This window comes from Rattus rattus, chromosome 3, assembly GCF_011064425.1.
Source record: "Rattus rattus isolate New Zealand chromosome 3, Rrattus_CSIRO_v1, whole genome shotgun sequence".
NCBI classification, from domain to species: domain Eukaryota; kingdom Metazoa; phylum Chordata; class Mammalia; order Rodentia; family Muridae; genus Rattus; species Rattus rattus.
This window is the reverse complement of record NC_046156.1, coordinates 67,110,845-67,130,457: the sequence shown is the minus strand read 5'-3', so window position 1 is coordinate 67,130,457 and position 19,613 is coordinate 67,110,845. Positions and strand designations below refer to the sequence as shown.

Genomic DNA, 19,613 nt, shown 5'->3' with positions numbered 1-19,613 from the left:
ATTTCTGTTTCCATGATCTGTCCATTGATGAGAGTGGGGTGTTGAAACCTCCTACCAGTAATTTGTGAGGTGCAATGTGTGCTTTGAGCTTTAGTAAGGTTTCTTTTATGTATGTAGGTGCCCTTGTATTTGGTCATAGATATTTAGGATTGAGAGTTCATCTTGGTGGATTTTTCCTTTGATGAATATGAAGTGTCCTTCCTTATCTTTTTTGATGACTTTTGGTTGAAAATCGATTTTATTCGATATTAGAATGTCTCCTCCAGCTTGCTTCTTCTGACCATTTGCTCGGAAAGTTGTTTTCCAGCCTTTCACTTTGAGGTAGGCTGTACAGTTCTGGAGTTGGGGGGAGGCACACAGGTTTGCCAGGGATGCTGTGGAGGTGCAGACTGAAAGGGCCATGGGGCTCAGGCAGAAAGGGATAGAGCCCACATTTGCTGGCCTCGGGGGGCAGGGCGGGGTCCCAGCTGGCATGGGTAGGGATCTCACCCCTGTTCCTGGCCTTTGGGTCCAAGAGGCAGGTACACTGATCTGCAAGTAGAAGCAGGTTCTTTTTATTCATATTTTTTTTACAGGGTAACAGTGAAATCGTCCTTGGAATTGTTTGTTTCAATTTAAATTTATGTTTTTTAAACTTGTGGCCTTTTGTTTTTGTTCTAGTTCTTGCCTTATTTAAAAATGATAGTAACAGATAAGTAATAAAAGACACTATAGGGGCTAGAGATGTTGCCTCAGCAGAGAAGAGTTTTGTTCCAGCACCCATATCAGGACGTTCAGAACCACCTCTACTTCTAGCTTCCCAATTTGATGCTTCTTGATTTCCTGGGCATCCACACACTCAGGTCATACAAAGACATAAACACAATTTTTAAAAAGAAAGAAATATAAACAAAATGAAATAGATAAGTATTGTTTTCCTGTTAAGTTTCTAAATTAGAATAGTTTATTTACCAAACCAATAAGTCCACATGGTACTTTGTTATAGTTCACCACAGCTCTGACCTTCAGTCAGATAAAGTTAAACTGACATCTGACATTTACTAACAATACAAACTCATTTTTAGTTTAATCTAATGAAAATGTGTGTCCTTTACTATTGTGTGAGAAATAAATTGGATTTATCAATTAATCTATTATGTTTCTTGGTATGAACTTGTGTTAAGTAATCCTTGCTATATCCAACCTGTACTCACAGGTCCCACTGCTGATTAGGAGCTCTTGGTACCTCTGTAGAGCCGTCTGGATTACTCCGGGGAAGAGTAGTGTCTGAACTACCATACAAGTGTCATACAAGTGGCTGTTCCCAGCAGAACCCTTGATATTGCTTCCTTTTGTAGGTGTAGCCACCACAGAAGGGCCTCAGAACACAGATGGGGATGAACAGAACAGTATTGGGGGAGATACAGTGCATCTGTGAGAATTCACAAGCAAAGTTCTTGCATAGACAGTTTTAGGACTCACATATTTCTTAGCCCAGACCTTTTCTCTTTGTCAGCTCTAAGGTTCAGGTCCTTGTAGTTAATGTTCTTCTAAATATATACACACATCCATCCATACATACATACATTGCCTCCCTACCTGTCTCCCCCACCTCTGTGTGCATTTATACGCACATGCAATGATGCAGGTCTCCATGTACATGTGTGTGCACTTTCCCAGGTGCAGATCAGAGGGCAGCCATGGGTACTTTCAGGTGCTGTACAGCTTTGTGCACAGCTAGAGACTCAGTCTCTCAGTTCATTTTCAGAGTTAGGTACTAGATAGGTATGCAGTGCAGGGTATCTGTTAAGTCATTTCACTTTTTGTTTTAGCTTCTTGGGAAACATCCATGCTGGAGCTCACATTTTCTAGTTTTGGTCTTCTCTGGGTAGCTGTTGAACAGATTATGTGTATGTTTGTATAGTACACAAATACGTATATTGTAAAAAACTATCAGTTTTAGAACTCTTTATGAAAAAACAAGCTACCATTGGAGCAGAAAGATAACTGTGTAAATGTGAACTAGTCCCAGTACTTGGAAGGTAAAAGCAGTAGGAACTTTATGAGTTCAAGGCCAGCCAGGTCCACATCATGAGTTCCTGTCCAGCCAAGCCTATGTATGAAACTCTGTTGTTGTTTGGGCATTTGTACCTGACTGGTCCTTTGCTTGTATAGCATTTCTGATTTTATGTTTTACGAGTTGTGTGTGTATGCTTGTTGTATGCACTTTTTTTGTATGTGGGTTTTTTCTTTTGCATTTAAAAAATGTATTCATTTATTTTTACACTCCAGATTTTATTCCCCTCCTGGTCTACCCTCCCAACTGTTCCACATCCCATACCTCCTCCCCATTCCACCCACCACCCCTGTCTCCACAAGAATGTCCCCACCCCTCCCACCCCACCAGACCTCTAAACTCCCTGGGGCCTCCAGTCTCTTGAGGGTTAGGTGCATCTTCTCTGACTGGACCCAGACCCAGCATTCCTGTGCTGTATATGAGTTTGCGGCCTCATCTCAGCTGGTGTGGGCTGCCAGTGGAGGAAGTTGAAGAGGAGGGAAACCCTGTAGGAGGACCAGCAGCCTCAATTAACCTGGACCCCTGAGATCTCTCAGACACTGGATTCTTTTGCATTTTTTTATTGGGCTTCTTTTTTTCTTTTCCTTCTTTCTTTCTTTCTTAATTTTTTTTTTTAAGAGAGAAAGAAAGAATGCAGAAGTATGGAGAGACTGGGAGGAAATAAGGGAGAGAAATCCATGATCAGAATATATTACATAAAAAAAACATTGTTTTTAATATTAAAAGACAGGAAAAAAAATCAACTAGTAAATCTCTATGTTTTCAAATTGTAAACTTTTAAAATGGGTAACATCAGATTATTTCAAAAGCATCAGTTTCCTTTTTTTTTTTTTTTTTCCGGAGCTGGGGATCGAACCCAGGGCCTTGCGCTTCCTAGGCAAGCGCTCTACCACTGAGCTAAATCCCCAACCCCCAGTTTCCTTTTTTAATGGAATACTCTAGTTATGTAAATTTGTCAAAACAGTTATGTTTGGCATACGTTTCACAGGCATAGGTTTCATAAAGTTAATTTCATACAAATATATTATATACTAAGACCATAGTCACTCGCCTGTTTCTCCTTCCTCTCGATTCCCATCCAGACCTCCAGCCATAATTCTACATTTATATCCTATATGCATGCATGATTTTATATTTATATAATATCTAGGATCCACACATGAGAAGAAAATACCTGATATTTTTCTTCTTAGCTAAGTCACTTCATTTATTTGGTCTCTGTTGCATCCATTTTCTTTCAAATGACATAATTTTGCTTTTGTTTATGTCTGAATAAAACTCTATCATGTATTTATGCCACATTTTCTTTGTCTATCTGCTGATAGACATCTTGGCTCATTCAGTACCTTAGGTACTGAGAACACTGCAGCAGTACACAGAGGTGCACAAGAATCTCTGGTAAGCACATTTAGAGTCCTTTTTTATATGCCCAAGAGCAGGATAAATGGTTCATATTTTAGTTCTATTTTCAGTTTTATGAGAAAATTCTATACTGATTTCCATAGCGACTGCAACAATTTGCATTTCTACCACCAATATCTAAAGATCCCTCCTCTCTTCCTAAACATATGGAAAAGTGTTCAGCATCCATACCCATCAGGGAATGCAAATAAAGCAGCTTTCAGATTCAATCTCCCCCCATGGAAATGGTTGTTATTAATATATGCCAATAAGAACCAGAGAATGTAGAGCAGTATAACAGTTTGTAGATAGATAACACAAATTCAGTTAACATTTCATACATTAAATAATTTATTCAAACTTTGGAGGAATATCTCCTTTATGTAGGAGATGTTTAACACATTTATTGTACTAGAGAAAAACACAAGTGTGTATCTTAAAGGGGAATGCTCTGGCTGCAGTTTGACAGGCTGAGTGTTTGAGACAGGATTTGCCATACAGACTGCACTGGACTGAAACCTACTATGTAGCCCAGGTTGGCCTCCAGAGTGCTGGGATTCTAGCATGATCACTAATCACATGTCTACATGTCTTATTCTCCATGCTTGCTTCTGCCCCACCCACTGTTTCATTGTGTTATCCTTTATTTGTTCTGTCTTTTGTGCTTGCTTCTTGGTGAATACTTGTTTATTGTAAGGTTTTTTCATTTTGTTATATACAGTATTTATGTCTCTCTGAGGAGTTCTGGTACAGGTACCTTTATCTATTCTATATTTCTATTGTAAGCTGTGATGGTTTATTCAGTTGCACTTAGGTGGAAGAAAGGGCTATTACCCTGCAGAAGCTGTCACTCTGTGCAGACAGCACTCTCTTCGTTTGGTTTCTGTTATTTAGTCCTTCAGGAAAAATCTCCTTGTATCACCTACTGTTTTACATGAAGTATCTGAGAAGCAGAATTTCATGTAGCCCAACCAGTTATGAAGACTTCAGATATAAGATTTGAACTCAAGCTGTTGGGCTGTAGAGGTTGTGATTTTTAGTATTGATTTAATTTTGGATATTGATAAAGCTGAATCAATTATTTTCAATTCTGTTTTTTGAACTGTTTTTTTTTGTTGTTGTTTTATATTTAGCTATGTGTTACTCATTTTCAGGTATAAATATATTTACTTATTTAACCATGAGACCTTACTAAGTTAAATAAATGACTACAGTTCTGTCTGATTTGAAATCACAGTATGATTTTTAAAAAGTTTTTAAATTCAGACTTATTTATTGTTTAAATTCTGTCAGTTTATTGAACACATATACCAAGATACCTTTTATTTAATTTACCAGATAGTCATTTGATGTATTGCCAGCATTGTTAATGGAACTATTTTACCTTCTTGTATAGTGTTTGAGAATTAATCTAAGAATTTGGTAGTTTATAAAATATTAATAGGTACTCTAGTAAGGAGTAACATAATAAATCAGTATTGTACATATATTGGATATATATGTATGTGTAAACATTAGATATACATTAGGGTACTCATGTATGTGCAAACTGCAGCGTGCTTGTTGATGACTTGTTTGTAGAAATCTTTTCCACGGCATTTTAAAACAAGCTTTTATTATGAGAAACTTAAAGGGTTCAAACCTGTGTTAATCTTTAAATCATTTAATATTATTGGGGACTGCACTTTGTAGAGATAAGGTCCCAGAACACATTGCACCTAGTCCATTAAAAGAAGAAGAAATGGGAGAGATACTTTGATAAGTGTCCTCCCTGTTTTAACCTTGAATGCTATTATGGGGTGGGCTGGGAAGGGGGGATGGTGCTATATCTGTTTCATTGGCTTAGACTTTTTCCTGCTGAGAGAAATCAATACTTTGAGGCGTTGCATGACAGAGAAATCACTTTAGAATTAAAGGTGGCTGTCACACAGTATCATTGGCTGACTTTGTTTGCTGTTGAGGTTTGAAGCTTTCATTTTTCTTAGTCTTTTTCAGGAGTCTCAGGTTTCTATAGATAGCATTAATTTTTTTTAAGGATCAGACTTTAAATCTGAGGAAAGTAATAAAGCAGAAAGACCTCCAAAGTGAAATATTGAGAAACTTCTTTATTTGTTGAACTTTACGTGCTTTTCCTTTCTAATGGTTTCCACTAAATTTATAGGGGAAGTGATTTTCAGAAAATTGAGAAGTCACACTCTTAAAACTATTTGACAAGCCTTGCTTCCCTAATTAAAATTTCATTAATTCATGTGTAGCATTTCAAACACAACGAAGAAGGTAGGACTGTGTATTCTGACATAGAATGAAATACTGTAAACCTACTAATTGTAGAAAAAATGGTCACAAGCTCTTCCTTTATTTTCTGTATCATTGATCTGTTTTCCGCCTAAAAGCAAATGCTTTTTTGAGATTTAAAAACTAAGCATTAAATTGTGAAAGGCTTCTTTTATATTTTGAGACAGTTTGATTTCAAAATTTTAAACATGTTTTATAATAATTTATTGAATTAGTTACCGTGTATTAAATAATACTAGTCTAGAAACCTAATGCTTAAAACCTTGTAATTTTGACATTCTTAGCTGAGCTTCTGGAGGTTAAAAGGGAATGTTGGTGAGGCCTCTTTCTTTGCAGTTAGGTTAACATTCTTTTCTATCTTAACACAGGTTTGGGATCTCAGTCACTCTCCCAGTCTTCTCTTCTCTTCCTTCTTCCCTTTTAATGTTTAATATGGTTGAGACTGCTGGTCCTCCTACAGGATCGCCCTCCTCCTCCTCAGCTTCTTCCAGCTTTCCCTAATTCAACCACAGGGGTCACCAGCTTCTGTGCATTGGTTGAGTGTAAATATCTTTATCTGACTCTTTCAGCTGCTTGTTGGGCCTTTCGGAGGGCACTCATGATAGGTCCCTTTTGTGAGCACTCCATAGCCTCAATAGCAGTGTCAGGCCTTGGGGATCCCAATTTGGGGCTGTCACTAGACCTCCTTTTCCTCAGGCTCTTCTCCATTTCTGTCCCTGCAGTGCTTTCAGGCAGGAACAATTATGGTCACAGTTATTGTCTGAGGGCTGGCAACCCCATCCCTCACTTAATGCCCTGTCTTTCTGCTGGAGATGGGCTGCTCTACAGGTTCCCTCTCCCCACTGTAGGGCATTTCATCTAAGGTCCCTCCCTTTGAGTCCTGAGAGTCTCTCACCTCCCAGTAGTAGAGTGCTTATCTAGCATGTATTTTATCTTAGCCAAACAAAACAAAACAAAACAAAACTTATGTTTTAAGTTTTCTTGGCAATCATGTACTTTTTGGGGTTGAGAGTAGAGCATATAAATGTATATATACTATAAAACATTTCATATAGATAACAATCCCTGTTACTATTGCTGATGCCAAGAAGTGCTTCCTGACATATGAATGTCTCCTGAGAGGCTCTGCCAGAGCCTTCTGATACAGATGAGGATATTTGAAGTCAACCATCAGACTGGAGACCCCAATAGAGCAGTTAGAGAAAGGGCTGAAGGGGCTGGAGGGGTTTCAACCCCATAGGAAGAACAATAATATCAACCAACCAGACCCCCTAGAGCTCCCAGGGACTAAACTACCAACCAAAGAACACATGGAGGGACCCATGGCTCCAGCCCCATGTTTAGCAGAGGATGGCTTTGTCTGGAATCAATAGGAGGAGAAGCCCTTGGTCCTGTGTAGGCTTGTTTCCCCAGTGTAGGGGAGTGCCAGGGCGTTGAGGTGGGAGTGGGTGGGTTGTAGGGGGAACTTCTTTATAGAAGCAGTGGGAGGGGGGAACTGGGAAAGGGGATAATATTTGAAATGTAAATTCATAAAATATCCAATAAAAATTAAAAAAATTCAATGATTGTAACAAGCTGTCTAGATTGTTTTTCGTTTTTTATTTCAATCTAATAGAAATCTAGGTGTGTAGATTGAAGAGTTATTAGAGGGTTTTCTAAATTGGAATAAATGGGTAATTATCTGAGAAAAATTGAGGCTACATGTTAATGAATATAGAAAATCTTCCTAGCTAGTCATAGCATATCCTAGTGTAATAGCATGGTTAGTTCAACTTTGTGTAGTTTGATGTTGGAAGATTCCTATACAACTAGAGATGAGTTTTATGGTAGTAATATGGGCTCAAATTTTGAGATCTCTCAGACACTGGGTCACCAACCAGGCAGAATACACCAGCTGAGATGAGGCGCTTAACACATATACAGCAGAGGACTGCCGGGTTTGGGTTTAGTCAGAGAAGGTGTACCTACCCCTAGGGAGACTGGCAGGAGGCCCCATGAAGTTTAGAGGTCTGGTGGGGGGAGAAAGGGGGGAGACATCCTCGTGGAGACAGAGGTTGGAGGGAGCAGGGAGGAAGTATGGAATGTGGACCAGGAGGGGAATTAAATTTGGAGTTTAAAAAAATGAAAAATAGATTAATGATAATAATAATAATAATAATAATAATAATTTTGAATTAATTGTTGAATCAGCTGTGAAAAAGTGAAAGATAGGCCTAATTGATGATAGCACATGACATGGGAAATGGATGCTTTGAATGGAACATTTGAGAAAACTTTGGTAAATTTACAAAAATTTCATAATAGAGAGAACCATGAAGGAAAACACTAATGTATCAAGAGAGGAGAACCTCAGTTCAGTTCTGGGAGGAAACCAGATAAGCTATTTCATTTTCAGCTTACTTATCTCTGACCTTCCATGCAAAGGGCAAATACCGAAATAGGATAGAATCATGAAGTCCACATAAGAAATTTAAACTTAGTATTATTATCTATTTCTTTAATTAGAGCAGTGATTTTCAACCTGTGGGTCATGGCCCCTTTGGGAATTGCATGTCAGATGTCCTGAATATCAGATATTTACACTGTAATTTATAACAGTAGCAAAATTACAGTTATGAAGTAGCAACACAATAATTTTATGATTGGGTTCACCACAACATAAGGAACTGAATTAAAGGGTTGTAGCTCTAGGAAGGTTGAGAATCACTGATTTAGTGAGCCAGCCTGGGGAACTTATTGTAAGTGGCCAGTCCAAACTGTTTTCCTGTTTATTTAGAATTTTACTTATTTACTACAAATAAATTAATTCTAGGAAGCATGTTTATTTTATTTTTCTGTATTTCACAATAACAAATGTTAAGTTTCTTTGTCACTAAATAGAAATTGAATTATTTAGCTCTCAAGACCGTATCTACTGTTTTACACTCAGATATTTCTGTGCTGTTGTTGAGATGTTGCATTCTATAGTTTATATGACACCTATGTTCAGAAAAGCAGAGGTGGTGCGTAGTGAAGTGTTCCACTCATAATAATACAGAAGGACAATTTTAGAGTTACCCTTTATTGCTCATGCTCTAAATTCCAGTGTCAGCTGAGGTTTAGGGTAATGTCTTTGTGGTGCCTCCATTCAACCTTTAAACACTGATACCTGTGTCCCCCCTTCCCTCAGCATGTGTGTACCACTCACGTATCCCCTACATGCACCTGACTGAATAACAGAGATTATTAGAAGTATTTGATGAGAACACCTTCGGTGCATACCATTCAGATATTTTTATGAACAGAGACAAGATCATTATATCTTTTAGAAACATTCTTATTTGTTTTCCTTTTATCATGTTTTAAGGTCAAATGTGACTGTAATGTTCTACAAGGAGACAGAGATTGATAATCAAGAAAGAATGGTCCTTTAATGTGATTTGTATGTATAGATTTTATGTCAGATATGAAAAGTTGCTTTTTAAATTGTAAAGGAAGATCCATTAGAGAACACTTTAAACCATTTTACTATTTAGCTTACCTGAGTCCTTGTTTTTAGAAATGCCTTTTCAGCAGACTTTGATAGGCCAGCAAATGTTTACTGTTGACCTATTTATAAAAAGCACAAATAGTCTCTGATATAGGTTCTTACTGCAAGTAAGGGCACATTTAGTACCGTTTAGTATGAAGATATCCAGTGCTTCATGAGAGTGCAGGTACCATTGACTCCCCCCCCCCCAACTTCCATCAATAATTTGACTCTCCACTCATCAGGTAAAGTTAGAAAAAGGCATGCAATACAGGATACAAGGAGTGTAAAGATTTCTGTATCCCTTTATTCTTCCTTTATCTGTAGGTTAACCTTGTAGTCCTTGCCAGAATCTCTGAAAATGTCACTATCAGGTGACATTTTGCTGCAATGGAATAATAATCTTCACTAAGCTGCTGTCCAGATAATTTTCTATTTATTTATTTGTTTGTTTGTTTGTTTATACACTACAGGTTTTATTCTCCTCCTGGTCCACCCCCGAGAGTTCCAAATCCCATACCTCCTCCTGCCCCCACCCCAACCCCCGCACTCCCCCTTCCTGCTGTCTCTACAAGGATGTCTCCACCTCTTCCTCCACCCCACCAGACCTCTAAACTCCTTGGGGCCTCCAGTCTCTTGAGGGTTAGGTCATCTTCTCTGACTGAACCAGGACATGGTAGTCCTCTGCTGTATATATATTGGAGGCCTCATCTCAGCTGGCGTATGCTGCCTGGTTAATGATCCAGTGTCTGAGAGATCTCAGGGGTCCCAGTTAATTGAGACTGCTGGTCCTCCTACAGGATCGCCCTCCTCCTCAGCTTCCTCCAGCTTTTCCCTGATTCAACCAGAGTGGTCAGCAGCTTCTGTTCATTGGCTGGGTGCACGCATCTGCATCTGACTCTTTCAGCTGCTTGTTGGGTCTTTGGAGAACAGCCATGGCAGGTCCCTTTTCTTTAGCACCCTATAGCTTCAGTAATGGTGTCAGGTCTTGGGGCCTCCCCTTGAGCTGGATCCCACTTTGGAACTGTTGCTGGACCTTTGTTTCCTCTGGCTCTTCTCCCTTTCCATCCCTGCATTTCTTTCAGACAGGAAGAATTATGGGTCAGAGCTTTGGCTGTGGGATAGCAACCCCTCTGATTATTCAAATCAGAATTTACAAAGTATTCTGTCCTGTGGCTTTTTTGTCATAGTCCTTTAACAAACATGAAGTGTGTGTTGGCATTTGATTTGCTTTAACCTAATTCCTAATAAGTCTTATATTCTCTACATTGGCACTTACATAATATAACATAATTCGCTTTTATCTGTTTTTAATATTTATTTTATTAATTCTACAGGAACACATTTAAACTTTTTATCAATAGTTAAATAAAATGGAATATTTTGTTCCCAAGCTAATTATTAGTTTTTACATTTAGATATTGTTGTGCTCATGTGATGTTAATAGCTAGTTCATAAGACACTGAAATTCAAAAACTAGAGTGATACGAAGTAGGAAATTCTACCCAAGATAAAGTGAAAAGAAAGTGCCTCTGAGCTTGTGCTCAGGTTGTATCCAGGACAACCTCCACTCCCTGCCCCAGGACAACTGCCAACCCCTGTCCAGAATCTTTCAATTTTTTCTTTTTCTTCCCAACTGATCTCACTTCAGCTTTCATGCACTGCCTGCTTCTCTGTCCTCCCAATGAATTTCATGGGAATTGTTTATAGGAGCATTGACATCTTTCTAATTATAAAACCACAGAAGAAAATGTCTTTCCCTCTTCTAGCAACCATTGGCTGTCTGTAATTCCCAGGAAAAGGTGGGGCAAGATGTTGAAGGACACAGCCTTGCCAGGTAACCATAGCTGCTGAACCTTGAGAATAGTGCCCCAGGACACTCTATCCCTTCATCTGCTTTTTCTTCCATGATGTTCACTGAGCCTTTCAGGGGGCGATGTAGGGCTAAATATTCAATAGTCACATGCTCTTCTTCAGTGATAGATTCTTGAAATTAATATAATCAACTTGCTATACTTCATTTAGCGATTTTAAACCTAAAAAGAAAGATAAAACTCAGGGGTGGGGGGCAGAGACAGAGAGAGACAGAGACAGAGACAGAGAGACAGATAGACAGAGACAGAGACAGAGAGATTCAGGAATTGGCCAGTACTGTCAAGAAACACTAGCTAGATGATAGGTTAATCTGGGTTATTTTATTTCATGGTGATTTTTTTCTAGTCTCAGTCAGAAATCTACAATTTCTTTCATTTAAATGATTGTTAAAAAGTTACTTTTTTGTGTTTTGTTTTATTTTGTTTTAAATCCCTTGCATCAAAATGTATTGCTTCTCTGTTCTTCATTTGTGCTTCTGCTTCCTGAAAAAAAGGGTTCATTTTTTTCCTCCCATGAATAACTTAACCTCCTTAAAATCATCCATTGCTTCCTTATAACATGGTATATTACCATATACCATTTTCTTTATACACATGCCTATCCTTATATTTTGAGTTGCTTTTGGGGGAATTAACAAAAAACCCGATTCACACTGGTATGCAATGACCATTAGTTTACTGGATCTCAAAGAAAGTCTTAAAAATCAGTCTTATAAAATGAGGAAATGTAGGTCATTCTTTTTAAAAATATATTATTTTATTAATTCTTTGAGAATTTCTTAAAATGTGTTTTTTAAATTTTTTTATTATATATTTCTTTACTTAACATTTCAAAGGTTATTCCCCTTCCTGGTTTCCTGTTCATAAGGCCCCATTCCCTCCCCTCCCCCTTCCCCCATACGGGTATTCTCCTTATATATCCCCCTTACTGTCACCCCCCATATTCCCCTGCACTCGGGGTCCAACCTTGGCAAGACCAAGGGCTTCCCCTTCACTGGTGCCCCAACAAGGCTATTCTCTGCTACATATGCAGTTCGGAGCCCTGGGTCAGTCCATGTATAGTCTTTCGGTAGTGGTTTAGTCCCTGGAAGCTCTGGTTGGTTGGCATTGTTGTTTTTATGGGGTTGCAAGCTCCTTCAACTCTTTCAATACTTCCTCTGATTCCTCCCAAGGGTGTCCTGTTCTCAGTTCAGTGATTTGCTGCTAGCATTGACCTTTGTATTGGAGGTGCTCTGGATGTGTCTCTCAGGAGAGATCTATATCCAGTCCCTTTCTGCATGCATTTTTTAGCTTCACCAATCTTACCTAGTTTTGGTGGCTGTATATATATGGGCCACATTTGTGTCAGGCTCTGAATGGCCATTCCTTGAGTCGCTGCTCTAAACTTTGCTTCCATATCCCCTCCTATGAATATTTTCCCCCTTTTAAGAAAGAGTGGGAGCACTTGCGTTTTGGTCATCCTTCTTCTTGAGCTTCCTGTGGTATGTAGATTGCATCTTGGGTAATTTGAGCTTTTTGGTTAATATCCATTTATCAATGAGTGCATACCAAATGTGTTTTTCTGTGATTGAATAACCTCACTCGGGATGATATTTTCTAGTTCATTCCATTTGCCTATGAATTTCATGAAGTCATTGTTTTTGATAGCTGAGTAGTACTCCGTTGTGTGGATGTACCACATTTTCTGTATCCATTCCTCTGTTGAAGGGCATCTGGGTTCTTTCCAGCTTCTGGCTATTATAAATAAGGCTGCTATGAACATAGTAGAGCATGCATCTTTGTTGTATGTTGGGGCATCTTTTGGGTATATGCATAGGAGGGGTATAGCTGGGTCCTCAGGTAGTGTAATGTCCAATGTTCTGAGGAAGCTCCAGACTGATTTCCAGAGTGGTTGTACCAGTTTGCAATCCCACCAACAATGGAGGAGTGGTCCTCTTTCTTCACATCCTCATCAGCATCTGCTGTCACGTGAGTTTTTGATCTTAGCCATTCTGAATTGTGTGAGGTGGAATCTCAGGGTTGTTTTGATTTGCATTTCCCTGATGACTAAGGATGTTGAACATTTCTTTTGTTGCTTTTTAGCCATTCGATAATCCTCAGCTGAGAATGTTTTGTTTAGCTCTGTACCTCATTTTTTAATAGGATGATTTGGCTCTCTGGAGTCTAACTTCTTGAGTTCTTTGTATATTTTGGATATTAGCCCTCTGTCAGATATAGGATTGGTAAAGATCTTTTCCCAATCTGTTGGTGCCGTTTTGTCCTAATGACAGTGCCTTTTGCTTTACAAAAGCTTTGCAGTTTTATGAGGCCCCATTTGTCAATTCTTGATCTTAGAGCATAAGCCATTGGTATTTTGTTCAGGAAATTTTCCCCAGTGTCCATGTGTTTGATACTCTTCCCCACTTTTTCTTCTATTAGTTTGAGTGTATCTGGTTTGATGTGGAGGTCCTTGATCCACTTGGACTTAAGCTTTGTACAGGGTGATAAGAATGTATCGATTTGCATTCTTCTAAATGCTGACTTCCAGTTGAACCAGTACCATTTGTTGAAAATGCTATCTTTCTTCCCTTTGTCAAAAATCAAGTAACCATAGGTGTGTGGGTTCATTTCTGGGTCTTCAATTCTGTTCCACTGATCTACCTGCCTGTCTCTTTACCAATACCATACAGTTTTTATGACTATTGCTCTGTATGTAATACTGCTTGAAGTCAGGGATAGTGATTCCCCCCAGAAGTTCTTTTATTGTTGAGTGTAGTTTTCACTATCCTGGGTTTTTTTTTATTCCAAATGAATTTGCAAATTGCTCTTTCTATCTCTTTAAAGAATTGAGTAGGAATTTTGATGGGGATTGCATTGAATCTGTAGATGCTTTTGGCAAAATGGCCATCTTTACTATATTAATCCTGCCAATCCATGAGCATGGAAGATCTTTCCATCTTATGAGATCTTCCTCAATTTCTTTCTTCAGAGATTTGAATTTCTTGTCATACAGATCTTTCACTTGTTTTGATAAAGTCACAACGATGTATTTTATGTTATTTGGTACTATTGTGAAGGATGTCATTTCTTTTATTTCTCTCTCAGCCTGTTTATCCTTTGAGTAGAGGAAGGCTACTGATTTGTTCAAGTTAATTTTGTACCCTGACACTTTCCTGAAGTTGTTTGTCAGGTTAAGTAGTTCTCTGGTGGAACTTTTGCGATCGAATTTTAATATTATTCCCCCTAGTTTCTACTCATTTACCCCTAACCTCTATCTGTTTCCAAATTTATATTCTCATTCTCTCTTCTTCTTCTTCTTCTTCTTCTTCTTCTTCTTCTTCTTCTTCTTCTTCTTCTTCTTCTTCTTCTTCTTCTTCTTCTTCTTCTTCTTCTTCTTCTTCTCTCTCTCTCTCTCTCTCTCTCTCTCTCTCTCAGCTCACAGAGTCCATTTTGTGCTGCTTATATGCTCATGGGCATGGGGTAATTTACTAGCACATTGTTCACCTACTCAGTGAAACAACTTTAAGGAGAACTAACACTATATTTCCCAAAAAGCTGTCAATTGTCAGTGCTTGAGGGTTCTGAGCCCTTTCCCAGTCCCTGATAGACTGTTGAATGCCTTGTCTTGTGCAGGTCTTGGTTCAGGCAGCCACAGCTGATATATGTCCTGTCATGTCCAGAAGAAACTGCTTTACTCTGGTCCTCCTGACCTCTCTGTCTCTTACAATGTTCCCACCTTCTTTTCTGCTAATGGTCCAAGCCTTGGGTTGGGGTGGGTGTGATATGCTGTGTGACTGAATACTCCACTAACACTTACTATCAACACTTTAGTCACTTGTGAGATTCTGTATTAACTGCTGTCAACTTCACAAAGGAACTTCTCTGAGATCTAAGGCATGGATTACTTTCAGTATAGAAATATTAATTTAGAGGGTCGTTTCACTAATATGTTTAGCAGAATACTAGGAGTAGATTCACCCCTGGCATCTGTGAGCTCATCCAACCATGGTTTCTAGGACAGATTTACATTATCAGGCATGTATTACTCCTCTGGAGCAGGCCTTAAATCTAATCAGAAAATGGTCCTTACTCCAGTAACATATGTGATTCTCTTACAGCATTGGCTATGTCCCATCATGCTCGACTTTATTGTAATTCAGATCAGTAGGATTGTTGATGACTTTGACCTCCCAGGAGCCCACATCACAGCGTTTGTTACTGTGAAAGCTCACCATAGGCAGGAAGCTTTCTGCTCAGTACCAACTTGATTGTTCTATGCCATGTGAGGCAGTGTGTTTCGGAATGGGGCCTTAACATTAAGATCAGTAGCCTGTGTTGTTTGGAGGTCTTCAGGCAACCCATGCGTGCCTAACAACTTACCTGTTAGTGGGCTTTTTTGGAGGGGTTCTTTGTGGTTTTGGAGAATATTAACCCCCACCCCCACCCACATGCATACACACCATTCACACGTATAAAATCTTATAGTAGTTTTCATATGGCTTTTAGACAACCTTAAAGCTAGTTATTTTCCCTAGCCCCTTCTACCCTCTGTTCCCCTCTCCCAGTATCTGAACCTCCCATCATTAGTGATTTTCTAGGATTCAGATGTTTTAGAAGATTTTGATTCCGTTTGGACTGAACACTCCTTTTTTTCTGTGTTTGCCTTAGTTCTACTGTATTTGAGTTGGCCTCATCTTCAGGCCACCCCATCCCTTGCCATGTAGGATCGTGAATATTCAATGCTTCTGGAGATTTGTATTTGTTCTTCTGTGCACTGAGTGGGGGTGGGAAACTTATCTACCCAAACTCTGAACTTTCTACTTCATGGAATAGCTACATTGGGTGACCCGGGCTAATTTGTCAGTGTGATGTGATCATTACCCAAGTGGTTAAGGACAGTCAGGACCCTTCTTTGTTGCTGGTGTTGTGGTAGGAGTTGGATGTAACTACAGCTTATCCAGAATATGACTATCCATGTAATAGGAGAGGCAGGTAACCACAGTGTGTAGCACCAAACTGCCAATTAAATGCAGGCTGTTTCTCAGAGGCTTTCTCTGTGTGTATGTGTGCATGTATATTAAGTTAAGGCTATGGGTTTTTAGACCCATAGTTTGTGTCATTGCCCATGCTTCTAATCATGATCATGAAGCATCTTGAATGTGATGCCTGGAGTGACAGAACTCCAAAGGATAGCAAGCGTTTGGGAACTAGAATATACCCAGTTACTTTAGAGCCCTAGGTGCCTTGGAGATTTGCCGTCTAACATTGTACTTCTCCAACTCTGACATACACACTATCACCCGTAGAACATAAAGTCTTAGTATTTTGGGAATGGGAACTAATTTACACATTGTTAATGTCACAGATGATTCTTTTGCTTCAAGTTCATTTTATTTGTATGATTTAAGAAGCCATTTTTATTTTTTGAAAAGTTGCTTAGTTTACTATTCTAAACTTAAAGCAAAACAAAAACAAAACGCCTACTCACAGAGCCTGAACTGTGAGTATTATATGTGAGTCACCGGGGAGCCTGCACAGGTCTGACCTAGGCCCTGCGTTTATACGTTACAGTTGTGTAGCTTGGCCTTCTTCAACTCCTAAGAGTGGGAGCAGGGGATCTCTCTGTCTCTTTTGCCTGTTTTTGGGACCCCATTACCCCCACAGGGTTGCTTTGTACAGCCTTAATGTGAGGGCAGGTACCTATACTCACTGCAACTTGATATCCATGGGGGTTGATATCCATGGGAGTTGATATGCCATGGGGGTTGATATCCATGGGGGTTGATATCCATGGGGGTTGATATCCATGGGGGTTGGTTGATATCCATGGGGGACCTGCCCTTTTCTGAAGAGGAAAGTAGTAGTGGAGAAGGGCTCAGGAAGAGTGGGGGTGGGTGTGGAAAGTTGGAGGAGGATGTGATATATGAGAGAAGAATAAAACAAAGAAACAAACAAAAAAAACAACCACCACAACATTCAACCACTAAACAAACAAAAAAAACACCCAAAACTAAAACCATCGAATCCTGGTTGTATAGTGACCTCATAAGTTGCCTCTTCTTAATAATCTTGTCTCATTACAAATGACTCTCTTGGAGGTGTCATGATTGTTTTAATATGTGAATTGGTCTCTTACTATTCTGTTTAAAAATTTCAGGATATTTGAATGAAGTCTAAACTCACCATAATTGTCTAGGGCAAATAATGTCTCCAAATTAATTTCATAGCAGTATTTGTTCTCTACTTTGTCTTAAGATCTCTGCAACCTCAGTTCATTCTGGCTTAATCCAGGGCTCAGCCTTCACATGTCTGGCTGTTTATCACTGATAAAATCTCTGTTCAACTGTTTACAACATCTGAGTGCCTCTTAATATTGACTCTAGTAAGCTGAATTAATCAATGTTTAATGAATGTTATAAAATTAGCATTCAAGTTTTGGTTGGTTTGCTTCATTCTAAAAATTGTTTCATGATAATTTAGGTTTTTCACCTACATTTGTTTCCAACATAATTTTATTGATTGTTTGGAATCTTTACACAGTACACCAGGATCATGTTCACTTTGCTTGCTCCCAAGTCCAACGTGCCACCCTTGTGCCCTCCCCCAAAAAGAAAAAATATGCCCACATTCTTATAGTTAATTCATAAATCTTTCTCTTTTTTTCTGTATTCCAGTCACTGTGTGCTCAGTACTCTGCAGACAAAAGAGAAGAGGAGAAGATGTGTGATCATTTGATAAGAGCAGCTAAATACCGAGACCATGTGACAGCAACTCAGTTAATCCAAAAAATTATCAACCTTCTCACGGACAAGCATGGAGCCTGGGGAAGCTCTGCAGTGAGGTAAAGGAAAGCCGTGAGCGGGGCCCTCCTCTGCTGGGGCCTAGGTTTAAATAAATGGCTTTATTGTGGTTAAGGCTAAGTGAAGAACTGAGTTAAGCCTATGTTTCTACTGTGAATTTAACACATTAAAAAGAGAAAATCTTTATAGGTATCTTCATTGATTATTTTGGGTACTAGTTCTTTCAAATTATTTTTAAAAAGAATTGTTCATTCTTACTCATCTTACAGTGAATTTGTTAGACAAATTTGTTATTGTATAGATTTATAGAATCTGAGATAAATTTTTAGCGATTTTATATTTAACATGTGTATCTCACAGATATAAAATCTAATTTGGAACTTTTCCAAAAAATTCAGACTTTCTTTTGATAGTTGACTTAAAAAGGTGACTACAATATTGTTACTAGTATTCAGTAGCAGAGAGAGGGTCTGTAATGTTTGGTTGCAGGCATTGAGAGTCTCTTTTTGACAGTAAAATAGACCAGATTTATGATAGGAGGAACCATGTTTGTTTCTGCCTTTTTTTTCTTTTTTTTTTTTTTTTTCTGGAGCTGAGGACCGAACCCAGGGCCTTGAGCTTGCTAGGCAAGCGCTCTACCACTGAGCTAAATCCCCAACCCTGTTTCTGCCTTTTTCAATACTACTCCGGTTGGTGTTATTTGAGATGATGGTCATGAAATGACTTGAATGGGTCAGTGGTTGTTGATGCCTTTTACAAAATCCAAAGGTGTTGGTCTCCCACCCCAACCTCCTCTCATGGTGTTTTGTGGTTTTTTTTTTTTTTTTTTTTTTTTTGGAGCTGGGGACCAACCCAGGGCCTTGTGCTTGCTAGGCAAGCGCTCTACCACTGAACTAAATCCCCTACCCCGTTTTGTGGTCCTTTAATGCTACATATTTGATAAGGTCATTTTCATACCAAGTACTGAGTAGATTAGGATAGTCCTTTAATGTACATGGTACATAGTGGGAACTGAATATGTATTTTTTAAATTTTTATTTCCCCCGAAAGAAACTATATGATTAAAAGTTTTTATTTGATAACTTGATATTGTTTTATTGGTCTAGAAACTAAGTCCTTTTTAGTGATAACTATACATTTTATAGGCCAGCATTTTCGAACTATTAGAGTCACATATTTCTGAAATGACTTTACTGTAACAAGGTATCTTAAAAGATAAATGGACTGTAGACTATATTTATAGGAAATAACTACTGGTTTTATAATAAGGTTGCTAAAAGGCATCAACTGTATTATTCTATACAGTTAGACATTAAATTCTCAAATTTTATATATACCCCCAATCCGAAGAAACAAGCATTTTACAGTGTTTTTTTAAAATAAGAATAGCTGTTATAGTTTGACTTTTGAATAGATGTATTTTACATTCAGTCTGGTAACAATCTGTATGTTAATAAAATTTAACATTAGTGAATTGCTTTCCCTCTCTACATCTTATAGCTTACATTGTGTAAATTCATATATCTCTGTCCCATGTTTGGCACACTTAGCTGCTCTCCGATACCTTTTCCACAGTTATCTTAATACTCTGCAGTCCATGACTAGTTCTAATTATAGTGAATTTGTGTATAGTGACGGTCCTCTTTGGCCATATAAAACGGAGTTGACAAAAGGCATGCCGGCTTGCAATTCTGTGAGAA

At 38.6% G+C, this 19,613-nt stretch overlaps 1 protein-coding gene across 1 annotated transcript in view; it reads left to right on the top strand.

Annotated features, from left to right (window-relative positions):
- The window catches only part of Lrba (LPS responsive beige-like anchor protein), a 543,225-nt gene that overhangs the window by 204,905 nt on the left and 318,707 nt on the right, over positions 1-19,613 (top strand). Inside the window, exon 37 of the mRNA XM_032898147.1 lies at positions 17,788-17,954. Coding sequence (XP_032754038.1) covers positions 17,788-17,954 — 167 coding nt within the window. The remainder of the gene's footprint in view (positions 1-17,787; positions 17,955-19,613) is intronic.